This window comes from Atta cephalotes, assembly GCF_000143395.1.
Source record: "Atta cephalotes unplaced genomic scaffold scaffold00008, whole genome shotgun sequence".
Taxonomy (NCBI): domain Eukaryota; kingdom Metazoa; phylum Arthropoda; class Insecta; order Hymenoptera; family Formicidae; genus Atta; species Atta cephalotes.
The window spans coordinates 1686458-1708581 of NW_012130072.1; the positions used below are offsets into that span (position 1 = coordinate 1686458).

The 22124-nt window shown below is 32.7% G+C and overlaps 1 protein-coding gene across 1 annotated transcript in view; it reads left to right on the forward strand.

Moving 5' to 3' along the window:
• LOC105627327 (mucin-17-like) overlaps nucleotides 1-17301 on the forward strand; it is a 37104-nt gene extending 19803 nt beyond the window's left edge. The window contains exons 7-19 of the mRNA XM_012208613.1: nucleotides 2060-3565; nucleotides 3818-3970; nucleotides 7431-11108; nucleotides 12610-12783; nucleotides 12875-12955; nucleotides 13286-13477; nucleotides 13706-14138; nucleotides 14409-14545; nucleotides 14812-14886; nucleotides 15201-15891; nucleotides 16317-16528; nucleotides 16621-16887; nucleotides 17242-17301. Of these exons, the coding sequence (XP_012064003.1) occupies nucleotides 2060-3565; nucleotides 3818-3970; nucleotides 7431-11108; nucleotides 12610-12783; nucleotides 12875-12955; nucleotides 13286-13477; nucleotides 13706-14138; nucleotides 14409-14545; nucleotides 14812-14886; nucleotides 15201-15891; nucleotides 16317-16528; nucleotides 16621-16887; nucleotides 17242-17301 (7659 nt within the window). The remainder of the gene's footprint in view (nucleotides 1-2059; nucleotides 3566-3817; nucleotides 3971-7430; nucleotides 11109-12609; nucleotides 12784-12874; nucleotides 12956-13285; nucleotides 13478-13705; nucleotides 14139-14408; nucleotides 14546-14811; nucleotides 14887-15200; nucleotides 15892-16316; nucleotides 16529-16620; nucleotides 16888-17241) is intronic.
• The last annotated feature ends 4823 nt before the right edge of the window (nucleotides 17302-22124 follow it).

The following is a 22124-nucleotide window of genomic DNA, read 5'->3' on the forward strand; positions in this document are numbered from 1 at the left end:
TCAAGGAGTATATTGCGAAAAAAGATCCGTTTCTTACGATCGTCAATCGTTGAACGCGACTGCTTTTCGAGATCACTATAACCGGGGTATTAAATCTTGAAGAATTATAGTATGAAATGAGGAATAGTGTATTGGTTGTTACAAACGTAAACTTACGTTAAAAATTTTAATGCATCATTAAGAACCAATCAGAACTGGACAATGATGCATTATTAATATTATGACTGGCGTTGCCAGTGAAGCTTACTTGGTGATCGGTGGTGGTAAAAACGTGACAGAAACAGTTACGATTTTGAAGAATCTACTCTTCAAAGCTTTCGCCGGAAACCGTTTGAGATGCGTTTTGCAAAAGCTTTAAAAACGTGGCGACAATAAACATCCAAATAAGACTGGATTTGAACGCTATCGTGACGCAAGGAGTGGCGAATCCTCGACAAGAAGTTCTCTCAAGATATATCAATTGCAAAAAGGTCGCAGAATAGCCTCAAATCTTTCATTATAATCTTTCGCTGATCTTTTCGATTGCAATCCTAGTTTTACTTTCAAGTATCTTTGATGAAACGACCGGGAATGAAAGATGAATAGATGTCTATTATTGATGAGTAATAAATGAATTGGTTTCGAGATTTTGCAAATTGACTTTGATATAATCAATCTGTCTCTTTCTTTTTACATTGTCAGTTTATCGAGGAGAGAAAGTATATTTGTAGATAGCTCATTGCAGCAAATAAAGTAATGACTATGTTATTATTCAAACAGATAATTGACTTTAATTTGATGCTTCTTGATGTGCTGTGAAAGTTTATTATTAGGTTTGTTAATTGGAGTACTAAACAGGATGCTAAATAGAGTACTAGTTATCTTCAGTTGTTTTTTTGCAAAATGAAAAAGTATTTAAAGCAACGTCGTAATGCTTTAACAAATAAAATTGTAAATATGTCACGGTATATAACATTTTTTTAATCTCCTTTGTCTTATACTCAGCTTTTTATAAGAATATTTTGATTTGCTGTCTAATGGAAAAAAGTGAAGGAGACCGATACACTGGTAATAGAAAAAAAAAGAATTAGAAAGGAAATTTAATGATTGTGCCCTATGAACTGTGTATCTATTATTTGCTAGAAGTACGGAAGCAAATAGTTTAAAAAATGATACATAATTGCAGTATAATTGCTTATTAGAAGGATACATTCAATTAAAGACAAGTGAAAGAGCACAATTGCTCACTTATAAATAACAGTTTGAAATATCGGTTATTTATTGTAATACAAATCATTATAAACTTATATATTATATAGAATTAAATTTTTTCTTGAATTACATGCTAAAAAAATTTGATTTAATTTAATATAAATATTTGTAAATACTGTATATATAAAGTAGACTTGCAAATAGAAATATAATGTAGAAAGGTGGCTTATATTTTTCCAAAAAATTATATAATTATATCATTTTTAATTACATTATGAAGAAGTATGTTTTTACAAATAAATGATATGTTGATAGCAATAGTATATCAATAATTCGCTAAATTTCATGCTTAATGTATGTTTGTGTTTCCTCAAATGTTTTCTTTTATTGCATACTTTTGTAGATGGTTTTGCTTACTCATTACATTACACATATTATGTTATCTTGCTTTGCAAAGTGTAAAATATTCTTATTTAGGTTGTAGTTTTGACGAGAACGATTAAAATTTCAGTCCACGCCAACGAAATCTTGGTTCGGGTTCTTTAGCCAACTGGTTGCATGGATCGTCTTCCTTCTTCAGTTCATCAGACTTCTATTCCTCCTTTAAAAAATAAAGGATGGATGTAGCTCTCCTTAGATGATCTATATATTAGTTTTTTGTAATCATATAAAAAGAGAATAATACGTTTCCACGAGTGAATTTTGCAAACAGTCTTGAGAACATTGCTTCGAGTCGAGGAAGACGAACGCCTTGTACGAGATCGCCGTACTAACAGAATTTACTTCTGAGCTTTCGGCAGGTTGCTTACGAACGCTTGGCGATTTTCGTCGCGTCCTTAAAATGGAGCTCTTTAAACGACCTTTTCAGGCTACAAAACCGAACTTGACGAGTCTATTCTCCGAAAGATCCAAGCTGAAACTGGAGTTAGCCAGAAGATTAATCAAACCCGAACTGAATGTTGACGAGAACGATTTTGATGTAACGACGGCCGCTTATTCCGGTAAATCAAAAGCGAAAGAAGTTTCGACGATCAACGAAAGCAGAAACATAGAGAAAACAACAAAAGCGACCAGTAAGCTCATTGGTACTCGTGCCACACATGGAAGTTCGACAATTGCGAGTGCGCCGAAAGAAAAATCTACCGTAAGAGGCAGATGGAAAATCTTAGAGACCAGAAAATCAACAAAAGATCGAAATGTCAAATCTTCACTTAGATCACCCGCCGATACGATTAAAAAAATTCAAGTGACTTCTGAAAGAGCATCTTCGTTCATCGAAAAAACATCGTCGAGGAACGTTACGGAACTTAACGCTATACCACGTTTAATTACGGTTTCACATCGCGGTGCCGTTCCCATAGAAGGAACGGCCGCAACGACTGTTGATACGACAAAAGTCCGATCCCTGACGAACAGCATGGCATTACAGGACGAAGTGTCAACGTTGACGAATATGGTGAAAGCTATAGAGGAAAATACCATCATTACAACTGTCGAACCGCTGAAGTCAGATAAAACATTCATTGAAACTATTACTGCAACATCAGATGCTGTTACTGATGCATCAACAGAATCTAAAGTCCTCACGGAATTCCCTCAAGAAGTTACACTACCACCAACTGTTATCACGGCAAATGATATACTTTCGTCATCCACATTATCAACATTAGAAAAAATATATCCCGTTTATATTCCGAATGCGAACGATTTGTTAAGTGATAAAGAAAAGACGATAATCCTAAATGATTCGAATAAGGGCAGCGTTCGATCTCGTTATACAAGTCAGGAGCAACCGGACAAGGTAACAGTTTCTATGGTGACATCGAGAACCATCGGACCCACTAGTAGGTACATCCGGAAGAAATCTGGTGTTTTCACGCCATACGATTCCATTCCCAAGACATCCAATACGGAAGCGACACTTACGCAGACGAAGCGACGAGAATTCCGTCCGCGAACATCGACTTACAGGAGGCATTCCGAGGTGCCAACCAGCCAGCTGGTGATTCAGCCGCCAACGACGGTCGAGCAGACGACCGCCGGCGTAGCTATTACCCCAAAGCCGACCAAGTATCACGCTCAAGTTGAACCGAGCACACGATCTTTATCCTTTTCACTATCTTCACCCGATCCATTAGTCAGCGTGAGGATTGACACTTCAAACGATACCATCTCGCGAGTATCCGGTATCGCTGGAAGCAGCAATGGTAATAGCGGCAATTCCAACATCTTCAACCCCACTAGGAGCACGTATCTCACTGCGAATACCACCACACTGCTGGAACAACTACGAAGCACCGTGGCACCGCTCTTGAACAACTTAGGTGACAAGACTCCCATCTTCTCCGGAGCTTATTCTAATGTGAATACAGGGGTGAGTGATTAAATGATTTTCGAAAAACCTTTTATTTTCTGTCTGATATAAAATTAAATTAATACGTGGATCTTAATTTTATATCTATAATTGAAAAAATAATTTCAGTGTATCTTATATTTTTATATATTTAAGCAGAAAAGTGTTCACTTCTAGTGAAATATTTCTTTTTTATTTTGAAAATATGTTGTAACTTTTATACTTTAAGAAAAAATATATTACAATACAATATGTAATTTTTTCTACATATAGAATTCAGCTCCCAGGATAACACCTAACGGTTCCCCGCCGAGATTCAGCGCGAGATACAAAGGAGCAGAATTGCTTGTAAGAAAACCATCCGTTGGTCAAGCTGTGGTACCATCGATCACAACGTCATCGACTACGGCTTCAACATTAATAGAGGTAAGACTTTTGAGGATTTTGGAAAAAATTTTGTAAGGAAACGTCATTGAGGAGAGACGAACCTTTTTTGTTTAATTAATGCACATTGTATAATCACCTTTCAATTATAATACATGTTGTGTACTCAGTCGAATAGAAAGCGATAATTCATAAACTTGTTAGCTTTAATTTTATGTTTTAATAGCACCGATTCGCGTCGACGATATTTTTATTTCATGATACAGTATTTCTTGTTATTTTATGGTTTTAATATATATATGTTTATCATAAATATTTCGTGTTACACATGTTTTTTGTGAATATCTCGCGTTATACATATGATATATTTGTAGAAAAAAACCCTTTTTTAAAAACAATAATGACGATACTGCGAATTTACAGTAATATATTATATGTTTTTTATACATGTATGACTGAATATTACATTTGACTTTGTTATTATTTCAAGACAAACTTCTAATATTTTATGTATATGTGTATATCTAATACTATCCCTAATAACACACTTTATCTGGACTACATCCTGGGGATGTTCTTAGGATATTCAAAGAATATACGGACGTTCTCAGGACATCCCAAGGTCTGTGTTGTTAGGGATGCTACGCAACTCTATTGTGAAGTGTACTTTTCACATATAATCTAATAAGTTTTAATAATCGTAATATAAAAAATAATCGCGGAAGAAAGATCCAGGTAAGGCAGTATGCAAGCCGTACGCATTAATGGTTCCCTTCAGAAGAAATTACGTGAGGTAATTTTCTGTGCTTAAAAGGTGTTCCCTACGAAGGTACCAGAGGATTCCGAAGCAGTTGCACCGCCGTCGTGGACCAACTCTATCACCTCAACCCCATCAAGCAATTTCGTACTTATTCATATCGATGCAAACAATCTGCGTTAATTTGACTATCCTTTGATCATAATAAGAAATCATTTCAATTCGTCACATTCTTTTTATTTTTTTTTATCTCTTTTAGCGAATAGCCGAAGTATAACAACTGTCGTACGAGTTACAAATGCATCTTTTTAAAATTGTATTAACAATAGCCTTAATTGATTTAGTTTATGTTCATTTGTGAATATCAACGCACTAAAAAGGGCACATTTCTTTCGCTTCGAAAGAGCACATTAGCACAAATATAATCATTGCATAAACGATCTACTGGGATTAAGGTCGATTTATAAAGATCATTAAATATCACGTTCTAACACTTAGGAGAAGGATTTCGTCTCGAAAGATTAGAAGGATGACTTATTAACTTCGAGGAAGATTAATACACGGTCATCGATTCATGTCACGTTATCTCATAACACTCACGAATCATACACTATATACATATATGCAAATATTTGTACCATACAATTTTATATTTTTTAATAATAAATGTATTGATTTTTTTGCACGCGATTAGCAATTGTTCTTAACCATGTAGAGTTAAAATCTGCAAATATATATTTGTTATGAAAAAAAGTATAAATTTCTTTTAAAGAAAAAAGAAAACAATAAATATATTAATTTTTAGTTTAATTCTTATCGTATGTTAATGTATTTACAAACGTAACAGAGAATTGTGACTGAATTAGAAAGTAGTGTTGAGTCGTTTTGAGCACACACGTGATATTTTTCTATAACACTCCTTAACTTACATCGATTTATGTAAAAATAAATTTGTTTAAATATATATATACAATGCAAAAAGGTAAACAATTTACGGGCTCCAATAATAACTGCAAGAACTGTAAGAACTATTTATAATCAGAAAACTTATATAATAATTGGATTATTTAGATAAATATATATATATATATATATATAAAATTATAGAAGTGCAAAATATTTTTTATTATTTTTAATAAAATATCGGAAACATATCACAGCCTTTCGACTCTTTGATAACATTGAAAATACATGCATCTCTGTGGTTCTTCAGTTGTTTTCGATTACATTGATTTTTTATAATGTAATATAAATAAATTTTTGTACTTTACTATATAATCAAAGAATTGTCAACGTATTTATAATAAATCCAGATATTCGTTTCACTGTTTATTTCAACATTTATCATCCATCTATCATATTGCATCTCTATCCGTAATTTAATATTTTATCTCGCTATTGTATTCTAAATTCAAGAGTCATCGAATGCACATACAATCTATCTTGATTTTATAAAGACATTTTGCATGCTCCATCTCATTAAGAAAAATATCGCTCTTGGACAGCGAGAAGTGAAAGTATATATATTCATGTATATAGAGATATATGTATAGTGAGCATTCTATATTTTCTATCTCTCATTGTAGCACATAATAAAATAAGAACGATACAAAAATATAAATGGAAAAATATAAATGGAAGAAGAATATGTCTCCATTAATCATCCTTTATTATCAATATATTTCATTTTTCTATTAATTTATTTCGGAATTATTCTATTTTAAATATATATCTTAATATATATTTTTACACAAATTTTTTTCTTATAAAATATTTTAAAATCATCGAAGCAATTATTCAGAATTGGATTAATTTCACGTGATAATTTTCACAACGTGGACAACTCTAGCACTTCGCACGTGCCATGAACGTTTGTTTTTGAGGCTTCCATCAGGCAATCGTGCGAGAAATTGTTAATGCAATACTTCCGTAATAATGTAATAGCGAAAGTTCGTCAGTGGAGGTCTCTAGACACAAGGTAAGAGCCGGTATCCTAAAGATATCCTAAAGAAGAGAAAAAAGTATCGGAGACGAGAGAGGAAACTAGTCTCCCCGCTGTTAATATCTTTAATTTTAAGAACAAGTTCCAAGTCATCAGTTATTACATCAAGACTTTATCGGCAACAATTCTCCTTCCTCTTGCACTAGTTTGTGTATAAAGATGGTGTATGCTCACGTGTTTTCTTAAATTAGTCCTATATTAGTCGCAAGCTTGTTGCGATAGTTAATCTAATAAGCATCAATTTTTAAATTGACTCTTTAGATTGGCTGTCAAAAGTTTGCGATCGATTTGAGACTGATGTCACATATAATGTCTATTTGTATAATTGTATGTATTTGTCATAAAAATGTTTAGCTATATATTAGGCCATAAAAATATTTTCATCAAATAACACGCTAATCGCTAATATGAAATATTGTATATATTACAATAATTGCGTTGTATTCATTTGAGTGCACATTTGTAAATGCATATCTGTAAATAGAACAACTAAAACGTATTAACTCTTAAACGCGCAAACTACTATTGTTATTCATGCTGTGATTAGCATTTCTATAAGCTTGAATTAAGCTCACGCCAAAGCTAGACGCGCTTAAGGGTTGAAACGCCGCCCTCGACATGTAGATTACGCGTGTTACAAAAAGCCTTCTGTTAACCGACTTTCGTTTATACTCGACTACTTTGTCACCGTAATTGCACCAAAGTGTGTACAGCACTCGCACGCACCGAATTTCTGATTGCAGAATTCCGGTTCGGCACCACCCGTTGCCATCAACAGCCCCGGCGAGCCGAGATTCATCACTTTTTATCAGGCGTTAGAGTCGGCTAGCATAAGAAATGAAAATTTGGGCGCGGAAGACGTGTCTCAACGGCAAAGACTAACTGGCGTGGTAACGAAGGTAGACCCTAACGCTACTGTACCTAACGGCGCCAGTAACGATATTGCTAACAACAATGACACCATCGCTCCATCAATCACCGCGACTACTATTACTACATCCTCCCCAGATATCACTACCGTAGACACTACCACTGCCGTAGAGTCGGCAAACAATTCGCTCGCTTTGATATTAGGTGCCGAGAATAGTACCGATGGTAGCCCGGAAACCATCACGACAGTACAAACCCCCGCAAATCCGGACACAAATAGAGGAGAAACGACTCCAGTCCCCACCTCGGAAACGCTCGGGACCACCGTCCCTGTTAACACGATATCGAATACATCACCAACCATCACTACTGAAACTGCCACGTCGATAAGCACCGCCGATATAACTTTAGCAACAGAATCCTCCACAGAATCTGTTCCTAACGATGTTCAATCCACTGAACTGAGCACCAAAACCACGGAAGCAGTAACGCTACCCATCATTGAAATGGTGAACGCAAGAGTATCCATGCCAGCTTCTCAAAATCTGCAAACTGCAAATACATCGGATACAACAATACCACCCCCAATTATCAAAAGTGTTACCGTGATGCGCTTACCACCGGAAGCGATGACTATACTCACGATGAATGACATATCGGAGAGTATTGAGATGAATACCGTGCAACAATCTGAGGAAACAACGCCTCGCCTAATAGAAACGACCACCATAATCGAGAATATAGAAACAAATACCATACAGCAGTCTGATATGATGAATCCGTCTCAAACAACGGAAATTACGAGCACTGTTGAGCCAACTACGACCGAAGAGATTTCGAATGACGTAATCGAAATTCGTACTACAGTGGTACCCGCTTTCTCAACTACATACCGCACACGATTAGTCGATTACGCACAAGATATTCTATCACTTTTATCACAAAAGGGGATTACGACGATTAACACACCGATCCAAAAACCTATCGCTACGACAACTGTCTCTCCCGAATTGTCCAATGCGATACCGGATTCGTCGTCAACAAATACAGAGAGCCTGGCGCAACCGGAAGAAACGACTACCATACGGATAGCCGGACAGGGTATCGATGAAACGACGGAATCGTTCGATGTAGAGTTCGTGTCGATCACGACGGACGGATCAGAAGAGACCAATACAAATACTATGCTTCAGAGTCAATCTAACGACCAAGGGATAAATGCACAGAATACACTGGATTCGAATACAGCAACGGAACAAACATTTTCGAGTACCGTAGGCAACGAGCGCAACACAGCATCAGATCCCGAATCGACAACGACAACTCAAGATGCGCGAGTTTCAATGATAGATGGAGAAATTGTGACCACAATGATACCGACCTCGCAACTCGTTGAGTCCGTTACGGAGATCGATTCCCGATCTAATGATACGTTACTCGCTGAGCTAATGACTATCGCGAAGACTCTCTTCACGGAAGCGATGAACGACACGCGACAGTTGGGTCAAACTGACGGCACGGTAGGAAACGATAGAAATCGAACCATGCTCGTGTTGAATGTCACATCAGAAGCTACCACTGCACCTTCCGAACTTTCGAAATCTTTAGAAAACACTACCGAACCTATAGACGTCACAACACTCATTGATTTATTCGGAAATGAAAGAGGAGATAATTCTACCCGCGGCCCTGTTGTAGGATCGAATATTTTGTTAGTGGAATCTAACGTGCAATCCACTGATGTAGGTGATGTTACCGCAATGTCCCTTTCGCAGATGAAGACCGGAATATCAAATATCACTATGGTTACAGCCAGCATGAGCTCTGAACTAATTACTAATACGCCTGACTCACAATTATCTAATCCAATTGAATCATCCAGTAACAATACTGAACAACAAACTATTACGACAGTTTCAAATAACGAGACTCAGTTGTTGAATCGGTTATTAGAATTCGCTACCAATAATCCTTTAGCGAGCTCTGTTACCGCGAATGCAGAGGAAATGCTGTCTCTGTTTGATGTAAACAATTCCACGACGTCGGACATGGTAACAGAATTAACCACTAGTGTAGCTATGACGGAAATAAACGTTGTACAAACGAATATCATAGATACTACTAATCAAACACCAGTACCCACCACGATAATGTCTGCATCTGACCTACAGATTACAAACGATCAATCCCTCATAGCAAATGCATCGGATATCACTACAACACTTCCAATGATATCCGATACAAGTGATACTCAGCCATTTGATACAGAACTTCCCACGGAATCAATTCGTAATTTAGTAGGCTTCACCGACACTACCACTAAACTCAACGACATAACAACAAACGCCCCTCAAATGCTAACCGATCTCGTAAGCGAGATGCCAAATTTTATTGCCCGTTTACAGGATACAACATCAACAACAACCGCCCAAGGGACGGCTGGTTCGAGAATCATCCAACCCGAGCAAACGACCGAAATCATCATCACCACCACCATTCCTAATATCACAACATCTTCAATCACATCAACAACCGATTCCACCATATCCCCCGTATCCTCTATCAACGCATCAACTATCCCATCCTCATTAGTTGAATCAACCACGACAACGGAGACCACGACGACGATGACGACATCGACAACAACTTTCCAAATGACATCAACGGAAGCGTTGTCGCGATCCGAGCTCACTACCACTGTCGAATCGACGTCTGAAATGACGACTACGACTGCCGACATAAACGATAATCTTGTTTCCACTGAGACAACGACTGATATCTCGACTATGCGAGGCACGACAGTCGTCCCGACTGAATCAGAGGATCTGAACATGATATCGAGGATAAATGACGGAGAAGAAACGACGACTACAACAACAATGACGACAAGTGCCGCACCACCCACAAATGGCACAAATAATACGTCAACTACAACAACCACGTCGACGACCGCACGGACTACTATGCTAAATCGAGTATCATCATTTCCGAAATCTACACCTTTCCAACCAGGGCCCTATCTGGGACGTTTCGGTGGCAGTCAAATGACTCCACTTCCGAGACCCAGCTCTTCTAAGGCTCCTGTTCGTGACTACTTGATTTATGGTATTTATCCTAACAAGACTATTGTGCGGAAGCGGCCAGAGGATAATGTGATCGACGGCAGAAATGTAGACAGCCCGTACGTGATATTCGGCATCTTTCCGGACGGCAGACTAGTTCGGAAGTTTCCCAACGGAACGATAATACCGGATTCACCCAGGAACCCGGTCGAGGTTGTGTTCACACTTAGAACTACCACTACTACTAACCGACCAGCACTCAGGCCATATTATAACCAGGCTAACCAAGCAGGCGTTTATAACAACCAGTATCAAGCCCCGGTGTACTATAGTAACAGTAGACCCATGGATGATCTGATGAGAGGCGCCCAGAACCTTGGATCCTTTGATTTTGGACTTATTGGTAATGCGATTGGCGTTACCTCTGGAAGCCCTAATTTCACGGGACCATTTGGTCTCCCTGCTAGCGTCCCAAGCACAAACAAAATGGTATCTTTATCTCATCTCTTCATCAAAATCATATTATACGTGCAATTAATTTGATCAAGAATCAAATCGCAATTGAGAAACGAGTCGCATTTCCTGACTCTTTAGAAATCGTTGCCACGCGAAAGTAACTTAAAGTAGTTTAACATATTAATAGAAATCAGAATTTTATTAGAATAACTATCTAAATTTTATTTACAATTTTATACTTCTCAAAAAATTGCAAATTTATCTTCAATTTTTAAGAGCTGTCGTTTAAAAGCGTTATTTTAGTATATATTTTTATAAAATTTAAATATTCATCCAGTTTGCGGTTACAGTCTGAAATTTAAAAAAAATGTATTTAAATATAAAATTATATTAATATTAATAAGAAAAATTATATTAATATTAATAAAATATTATATTAATAAAAAGCAAATAATCTCATGCTTAGCGAAATGCGGATATTCATGTAACGATCAGCATTTCTAATTCTTTTTATTCCTATTGAACGTAAAGTAAAGTTTCATAACACACTCTCTTTCTGTCTCTCGCTGGATAATTATTATGTAATATTGATAGATTAACAATTCAGTTTCTTGGCATAACTTTGTAACTTGTCTTCGTAGCTTCTCTTTGACAGACTTTTTTCTTATAATATATATGCTTTACATTTTTGTAATTTTAATGAAATGCAATTTAATACTTTTTTCCAGGTCAAAAATATCGAATGCTACAATGGCTGTACACAGAGTATCGTTGTAAATTTGTAAATAGTTGTGACAATTTATAGCACTCTTGTTCGCCCATTTGCACTTTGAAAATTTTTTTATGCACTGTATCTTTTGTTAGATGTAACATACACAACCTGATGTTTCACTTGTATTAAATATTTGATATATTTCATAATACGTACATAAAAAATATTTTATAAAAATTTATTATTTTACAGATTTTGTCATCTAAGCACGACATGTGTTATACCACGGTTAAAAAGAAATTATTTTTATTATTCTCCTGAATTTCTTTAATTAGATTCTGTGTTCAAATATTTTTATATTTTACGTTAAAATAAATTGTACAGATGAATATACATTTTTATCATTACGAAACTTATTACTGTCTCTAATCTCAGATTTATTTTTTTTTATTAAAATTTATTAAAAATAATACTTTTCTTAAAAATCACAAAATACATTTTAAATCTTTATTATATCATTATAAATTTATATAATTAGATATTTAAATAAAATAAAATTTTATGATATTAAAAACTAAATTGAAGGTATTATGAAAATAATTACTAAAAAGTATTAAAAGGCATAAAAGTTTTATATTTTTATTTTATTTATATATATTTTTATAGTTTTATATATTTATTATAGTAAATGACACGATCGCACCAATCTTGTTTCTTTCGTAATATTTGAAAAATATTACAAGTTTATGAGCTCTATTTCTATTCACTATATATTAAGGTTTTGGTAACAACATTATTAAATGCGGCATGTAAATATTTCAGAGCGATATTTTATTAAATTCTCAAATGGGTACGTTGCCGAACTCATTCGGTAATCAGAGGCCAAGTAGCAATCAAGTACAAGGCCCTCCAAGGATCATCCAGGATCACGAAAGAAACGAAGGTTCTCGGACAAGAGTAACGTCTGGGCAAAACAGCGCTGTATATATCGGACAGGTAGTACACAAAATCACTTTATGTAATTATTTACTAAAGGAGAAAACAAAAGCAAACAAGAAACTTGAAAGCGCAATCATAAATATTTCAGGATAAATTTATTAATTATCAGATTGATGGTGCACCTGATATCAATCCAAAAGTCGTTGATGTAAGAATAAATTCAGTGGCTGTAAGTAATCGAATGATAATTTGATATTTCTTAATGTTGGATTTCTTTTTATTAATAAATTTTCTTGCTTCTATTTGTTAACAATTTGGAAATTAAAAATTACTCACGCTTCTCTTTATTGCTTATTGAAATAAGATGAGTATCTAATTTCATACATTGAATATAGTCTACTACATAAAATATCATGATATGAGTATCGTATTTTTTAATGACTTACTAAATTAATAAATGTTGCTAAAAATGTATAAACAATAGCTACTGTAGATAGTCGAAATATAGAAATACAAAATAAAAATAGAATTACAAAGGTACTAAAAAATTTGTTGTCAGACTTCTGTGAACGAAGGCACGGCATCATCTACAGCGTCGAATCCGTCTTTTGAAAATTTACTGAACAATCAATCGGGTGGTAATATAATAACAGCACCTCCTGGTTTTCCTTGGAGAGACCCTCTTGATCAGATATTCGGTATCACTACCAACTCACCTATGCAAACAGCATCTGTGGCATCAAATCAACTAGTATGTATTATACATAAAAATAACAAATATTTTAAATAATTAAACAATATTATTTAAATATTGTTAAAATATGATTAAATATATATTAGAAGTTTCTATTAAATAATAGATTTCTCAAAATTGTTACATTTATTTTAAAAAACACTGGATAATAAATGACATTTAAATATTTGTTACATTTTTTGTTTTTTTCGTTATATTTTTTATTTATAAATATATTTTCTTTAGGACGAGCCAATCGGAAACAATGCACCGATTGTATCACGTGTAAATTCCATGGTGGAAGTTTTCACACCAATCGTGAGCACTGCAGTAATATCTCCATCCCCAATCACTACCACTACTACTACACCTATTACTGCTACTGTCAGTACCACCACTCCTACTACTACCAGTACTACCACTCCTACTACTACTAGTACTACTACACCTACTACTACTACTGTCAGTACCACCACTCCTACTACTACTACTACTATCAGTACCACCACTCCTACTACTACTACTATCAGCACTACCACTCCTACTACTACAACGCCGGCACCAACAACAACTGCAACGACGACTACTGCCGCTACCACCACCACCACCACTACAACTACTACAACTACTACTTCAACAACAACTCCTGCAACGACCACAAGTCAAACAACAACGCCAGGTACATTTATTCTTCCTCTGCTGGAAAAATGTCGCTAAAATTATTTCACATTTTGAAACACTTTTCAGAAAAATTTTAGTTTAATTTCAGTGATTTTTAGCTGAAAAATTTATTTTTAGCAAAATTTCAAAGAAATTTCAGGAAATTTTTAATTTCGGTTAAATGTTTCAAAACGTGGAATAATTCCAACGAAATTTTTTCACCTGGCTAGCAAAAGCCGCTTCTTTCATAAACTTCTTTCATATACTTACACTATACCATATACAACAGCAAGTATAGGATCAGTTCCACCATCAACTACCACATCGACAATATCTACGAATAACGTATTAAGCAGATTACAAGCGAATACAGTGGAGAATCCCTTTGGTAGCACGTACGGGGATTTGGCTTTCTTGAATTCATTGGTAAATTTCATTTGTTTTCAATTTATATTAGAGATCTTTTAATGTTCTCAAATAGCAAATAGACGTTTTGTCGTCATTTTGATGTTAAAATAGTAATAAATGATTAGCTTATTACCTGAATTATTTCTGTCTTTAAATTTCGAGAAATATTCTAAAATACTTGTATAATGAACTATATAAATTGTAATGAACTATATAAATTAATATAACAAATTATTCTTTACTTTTTATATATATATACTTTTATATATGTATATTTTTTATAGTTACAAAACAACAACGATGTTAAGTCCACTACGCCGAAAACGTTAAGTGAAGTAGAGCAATTATTAGCAAACAGGGTGAGCATTAACAAAATGAACATTAACATTTATAATAAGCATAAGCGAAAAAGGGAAAATAATAATAATTTTATGAGCACAGTTATTATCCTCCAAATTAATACATAAAATGAACAAAATATTAAATTTCGATTAATATTATGTTTCAAATCCGAATCGGAGCGCATTTTACTGAGAAATATAACAATACATACATTAAAAAATTTACATGTATTAAGTACCAAAATCCGTTTTGACCAAAATAGAATTTTTTCTCTTATTTGATTAATTCATATTTTTATAATAAATTCTTTTATCTGATATATTTTTTGTAGATTTTGTCACTTGCACTGGCTAATCCTGGGCCAACGAGATCGCCAAAAGCGATTCAAACCGCAAATTCGAATGCGAATGTGAATGTAATTAAGAATCCATCAAAGAGCTCGTCATTCGGACGATTGTCTTCCGAACCAATAATAATTGACTTATTACCACTTACGCCAAGAGTATCTAGCAGCACATCACCTACGAAAAAATACACTGAAACAATCGCGACTAAAGCACCAGTCGTTATCACTGCCAAGCCTAAAACGACAACCAGACTCAAAACTACCACTCCTCGAGCATCTGTAGGATTTGGTTCGGGTTTATGGCGAGCATTGTTTGGCAATAACTTTTTCGACGCGACCACTGCAGCGAGCACTGTAAAAAGAAAACCCACGATTAAGGTAACTCAAAAACCTACCAGTTCTACCCAAGCACCAGCGCAGATCATCAAGTCGACGCTTACGAATCACGTAATGACCTCGATCAAATCGCCAACGACGCCAAGAAATATAGATATTTCAGACATTCATGTAGCTTCGAGTACATCGGTCGCAGACAATATCATTTCCGCGTCAACACCAAGTACGATTTCAACTACGCTCTTAAATAATCTTAGATTGAGAGATGTCTCTACGTCTACGTATTCATCCGAGGACGATGCAAAATTCTTGGCTGCGCTCCTGCAAGCAGTACAAACGGGTAAATCATTTCCTTCTTTTATTCTTTTTTTAATGAAATATTTTAATAAAATATACAATTATATTTAATTTAACATTAAAATACAAAATATCTTACTAATCAAGCTAAATTTAATTATCTAAAAATATGTCTTCTTATATTTTTGAAATTATTAAATTGATTTATAATTATTTTTACTGTAAAAATAAGACAAGATTTCAAATGAAGAATAATAATTAATTTTTATATAGTAATGATTTTTTCTTACTGTTAGATTTTGAAAATAGATTAATCGCAATTTTAAAATTGTAAATTCAATAAAGTCAAGAATAGAAAGACCATTTTTAAATCCAAGAACAATTTCTATATTTTCCTAAATTGCTGATTTTGACTTTAGATTCCGATATTAGTTTTTATTAATTCATAATAAATTCATAATAAAGCAGAAACGAGAACGAGTACTTCGGCGACAACACGATTAAGTGAGGATGATGAAGCCTTTTTGAGAGCGATTTTAAATAATCAGGCTAGCATTTCTACCACAACATCGTCATCTACCGAAGTGAATCCTGCTGCTTTGCTAGCTCTGCTTTTAAAACAACAAGGAATAGAACCCACAACACCAGCAACAAAACTTAGAGAACAATTACAATTATCAGTAATAATTCTTTCACGATTCTCTGAAATTCTTTATATAATTTATTAAAAAATATCGATAGACATACATGTAATGTATATCTTCTCGATCAGAGTCAAGGTCTGCTTACGCCAGATGCGACTTCGACCACGACTCGACCAACAACCACTAGACCGACCACTATAGCGAAGCAAGTAGTAACATCGAGACCTTCTGCGAGACCTTCTGCGAGACCAAGACCAGCAGAGAATATACTACAGACTACGACATGGGCTCCAAGTTCAACATATCCGCCTCCTCTCTTTGGAGGAAGTGGATCGGGTAATGGGCTGGTTACCGCTACTAGAGCCATAGGCAGATTCCTTGGCGCTGCCATTTCGGTAAACATTTTTTTTCTTGAAATTTCTCAACGAATAAGAAAATTTAATGAAAATTTATTCTATTTCATTTTGTGTATAACGAAAATAAATATACAAATAAAGTTTTGCAGAGAATTTGGATAGATTCAAAAGTTATTTTACAAAAAAAATATTATTTAAAAGCAATTATCTAGATAATAAATTATAATTAAAAATAAATTATGAAAACAAATTAAAAATTTTTTTAACCAATTTTTTTAACTTTATCTTCTATATTCTCGAGTTACTACATTTTTATGCTATACATATTGAATTAATTATTTAAAAAGATCGTCTCATTGTATTAGTCATTAACATTTTTATTTTGGCTTTTAGGGTGCAGCTCAACAGTTACAATCTTTACTAAGAAATAGTACCAGAAGCGCAGCCGGATAACATTAGAATGGAAAAGAATAATATACATCAATTTTCAATCAATCTGAAAACAAATATCAGGATTGAGATAGTTATTAATTAATATCATGCTTGCTATTGAAAGTGCATATAATGGCAACATGGAAGTCAATAAAACGCTAGGAAAGTTCAATCAAGACAACAGGAAATTTGCTCAATTATTACGAGGACTATCATAAATAATAGATGAATAAGTCTCAAAATTATATTTTAAAAAATTTTTTCCTGAAAAAATCATTTTTTCGTAATAAACAAATTAAAAAAATGTTAAATATTGAATAAAAAATTCTCAATACAAATAATACTTAAATAATTTTAAATCGAATAGTATAATGTACAAGGTATACTCGATGTCTTGATCGAACATTTCTTGTCGATTCCTAATCTAAGAAATGAATATTTCATTCATTGTTGTTAATTATCACTAAATTTAATACCGATACGATTCTCATTGAAATTCGAAAAAGAAAGTTGATCAAATATATTAATTCATTCCATTTTCTATAGAGTTTAGATACAAACTCATTTTTAATTCAAAAGAATTCAATCCGACAGGAAGCCGAAGATATTGTTGAATAAATTTTTCTTTCTCGATATTTCTTGAGATAATCTTGTGACAAGATGTTCCGTGATAATTCGCAACGAAGATTTCGAACGTCGAAACAATTCTAAAACTTTGCAAACATTTCCAAAGTAAGCCTATCGATTTTCCTCCGGATGTACTTGTGGAGATGTTTGTAACGATCATTATAATTAAGATAATATACTAGCGCGACGCTTTTCATATCGTTACTTGTGTGCTCTATCAATGTGTCTTGTCTCTACGGTTTTCTTCTTATTTTTCTACTGTCCTTTCGGTGAATGTGCTCAGTGGATTGTTAACGGCTTAATACTTTGCATGCGAATGACTCTGCGAAATATGGTATTTAGCAAGTTAACTTCGTGATAATTTAAATTTTTTAAGTCTAACTTGTGAGAAGTTAAATAATTGTAATAGACACTGAACTGTGCGCATCATCTGTATGCAAAGTTTTAAATGAAAAATTGTATGTTTCGATCAATACTTTTGCAATTTCAGAAGAAAGTTCTTATTTCTTCAACATCTCGCCTTGCATCCGCGTATCAATATATCATACGCAAATTGTACATTATTAAATTAAATTGTTTTTAGAGAGAAAAGGAGCGTAACATAATTACGATTTTTTAATATAAAGAGGGAATGTAATAGTATTTTTTAATATATGTGAATAATGTTATAGAGCGATTGAGAGAAAGATTAAGAATGGGGCAAAACTAACTGGTATATCTTGAGCAATTTTTTTTAAGCAACCGAAAAATTTAAATAACATAAATACTTTAAAAAAATTAAGAAAAATTTTTATAAATATTCATTTAGAGATATTCTTCATATGACTTTTAGATGTCATGTTTATTCAAAAAGAGAAAGTTATCTTGATGTCATCCTCATTCTGATAGTTCGGTATGTTTCATAATTGAGATATAAACAAAATTACTTAATATTTTTTAATATAGATTCTCTACTCAAAAATAATGCAATTATTTAGATGTTTTTAATGTAAGTAGATATTAGGAATTTTATTTAATAAATTTTTAATTTCCAATTTTCAATAATTTTACAGCAATTGAACTGTAAAATGTTCTTTTTTTATGTATAGAATGGTATGTATAGAATGAAAACTCGACATATGCGTCAAAATAATGTATGACATTACTTTATAATATTTTAACTAGTAGCCTCGTTAGCACCAAATAATTCTCATTCCTCATTCCTAATATTACATTACATTAATGTACATATTTGAGTGATGAGCTCGATTCAAAATTAATCTACAATTTTAATTCAATCATTTAACACGTTAGTATATTATATTAAAACTGTATGATAATTATAATTCGATGCTGTTCTGAAAAATCAAGTGAAAAATTTTTTCTATGCTTATTGAAATCTGCAAATATAAAACTGTGGATTTACGGAGCTGTGAATGCATGGACCTATTATGTACATGCAAGCAAAAAATACATAAATAAAATATAGACCTAATGCAAACACAATAATAAAAATTTCCAATAATTCAAAATAACAATTAAATTAAAAGGAACATTGGAAGTCAGCGCGATAAACAGTATGCAGTTTTATAATGAAAAAATTTTTTTATAACATAATAAGTTAATGATATTGACAATTAAAGTCATAAAAGTTAACAAACCGGATTTGCGGCTTATTAATTTTTAAAACTTGAATTATTAATGTCATTGACTTATTAAATTATTAAAGGTTTTTATTATAGAACTGCATACTGTTTTATCGTTTATCGCGCAATATTTTCCTTTTTAATTTTATTATTATTTTAAAATATAGAACTTCTGCGGAGAGAGATAAATTATTGTCTTCTAATTAGAATGAACAAGCAAGCAATTTTCAGTAACAAAATGCAGCGGTAGGTAATAAAATGCTGTATACTAAAAATGGTTGTGAAGATATTAAAATAAATAATTTTCTATATATATATACATATATATATAATTATCTACTCATATCTACTATATATAAACAATACAATTTATCGAAATGGTTTGTTATAAAATTTGTTTAATTGGCTGCGTAAGTAAAATGCCATACATCGCGATATAACTTGACTCATAATTTATTTACTTATACTATGTACCGGAAGTTCGTAAGAAAATCAAATAATATTTATGAGCAATAATTATCTTTTTTTCTTATTTAAATCGCATATATATAATTCAGTCCGTTTATATGTTATGATATAGTTACACACCCAGTGTAAGTCTGTACATATGTATAATCGGTTATTTCTATATATCTCATATAGTAATAAACGTAATAAGTTATATCTTCCTACTATTAGTTAACATTACGGCGCCAATTGTATTACAGTTATAAAGTATCTTGATATATAAATGATGCCTTTCTCGCAGTTGCTGTAATATTTATTCAAAATACGCATCGAATGCCTTGTAATTATAATGTACATTTGCATATTAAACAACTTCTCACATTAAACAGATATTACTTTATCAACCCACGATTTAATTGTATATGTGATGCGTAATTGCAAAAGTATTTATTAAAAATGTATGTATCGAACGTTCTTTAATTGTGATATACTTGCACATTAAACAACTTCCCCATATTAAACGTATGTTACTTTATTTACATTTGAGCGACGGATACAGAGTAACTTCTATCGAATTGCAGTAATACTAGTTGCTATCATTATTAATAAAAAATAAACGTTGTAATCATAATGACATGACAGATAATATCGATACGTAATATAATTAAAAATATTTAAGAGAAGTATGACACAATGCAATGGGTATTTCTTAACTTTGTTAAGTTAACGAGCCGGGGCGATAACATGTTAAATCATGCAAAATGAATTTTACAGAGACACTAACAGAAAAAGATTTATCAGATCTATTCCTTCAGATACTGTTTCCTAAAAAAAAATATACGATAGAGCAAATAATTATAGAGCTTAAGCTCTGATACATCTTTACGTTGCGATTTAGCATATTATTGCCTCAAAATTCTTTAATTATTTAAAATCCTTATACCGCCGTAATCACAGACTTCTAGAAAGAAGATTTATAGAAATCCGTGATCGTAACAATGACAAGTGAGGGTTTGTATGTACATAGAGAGGGAGATGAGATAGAATGAATACAATGAATAAATGTACATAAAACGTATTATAAATGCTGCAACTGCACACCGTGATCTCATTAATCCCAGTCTTCACATTTTCTATTGTCTCGTTCTTTCTTTACTCCTATAGTAAATGATTTTCTAATAACATAAAATACAAACATTATACATTCAGATATACGCGTTGTATATATTTACTGTGTAGCAAAAAATAATTTGGTAAAAGATGAGTACTGGTTAAAAGTTGCAATATATTAGGTGTAGTAAAAAGAAATCCATTATTTTTGCATGGAAATTGAATGGAAAAATAATGGATTTCTTTTTACTACATCTAATATTAAGTCTTATGAATAAAATGAAATACTGAATTCATCAGACACAAATTTTATGCACAATTCTTATAATAAACTAGTGTTTTGGTAATCAATTATTACAAATTACTATATTATATGTAAATTACATACTATACTTTCGACGAAATGAAAGAACATAATAATTTTTCCATTTTGTCGAAAATATTTCCGATAAAAAATATTATTTTTTATCAATTTTGTCACTTTTTCTATTATTAAATGCGCCAACTCCAAATATACAAAAATTTGCTAGAAAATTTGATAAATCATCAGTTCAAATTTCTAGTATTGATTGTTAAATCTCAAATTAAATTAAAAAAAAAAAAACCAATTTCAAATGAATGCAATAAGATAATTTCATTATCTACTTGCATTCTTAAACTTATTTTACTATATAAATTACTTCTTTGTTGCAGGATTCTAGAATTATTTACGATGTATATTTTGATCTTAACACTGGAATAGCTGCCGCTCTTCTTAAATATACAATATCTGAATTTATGCGTTACTAGTTACAAATAATGATGTTTGCAAATAATATTCAGTTGCCGACCAATTTGTATTAATGTGACACAGGGAATAAATGTATCTTATACGTATGAGAAAAAAGATAAAAAAGAGAAATGGGTACAACTAAAGTTGACTGTGATGTGCATTTCATGCATCTATCAGTCAACATTCAGGTGTACAGTTATAGCATTGAATACAATATATATATATATATATATATATATATATATATATATATATTATATATA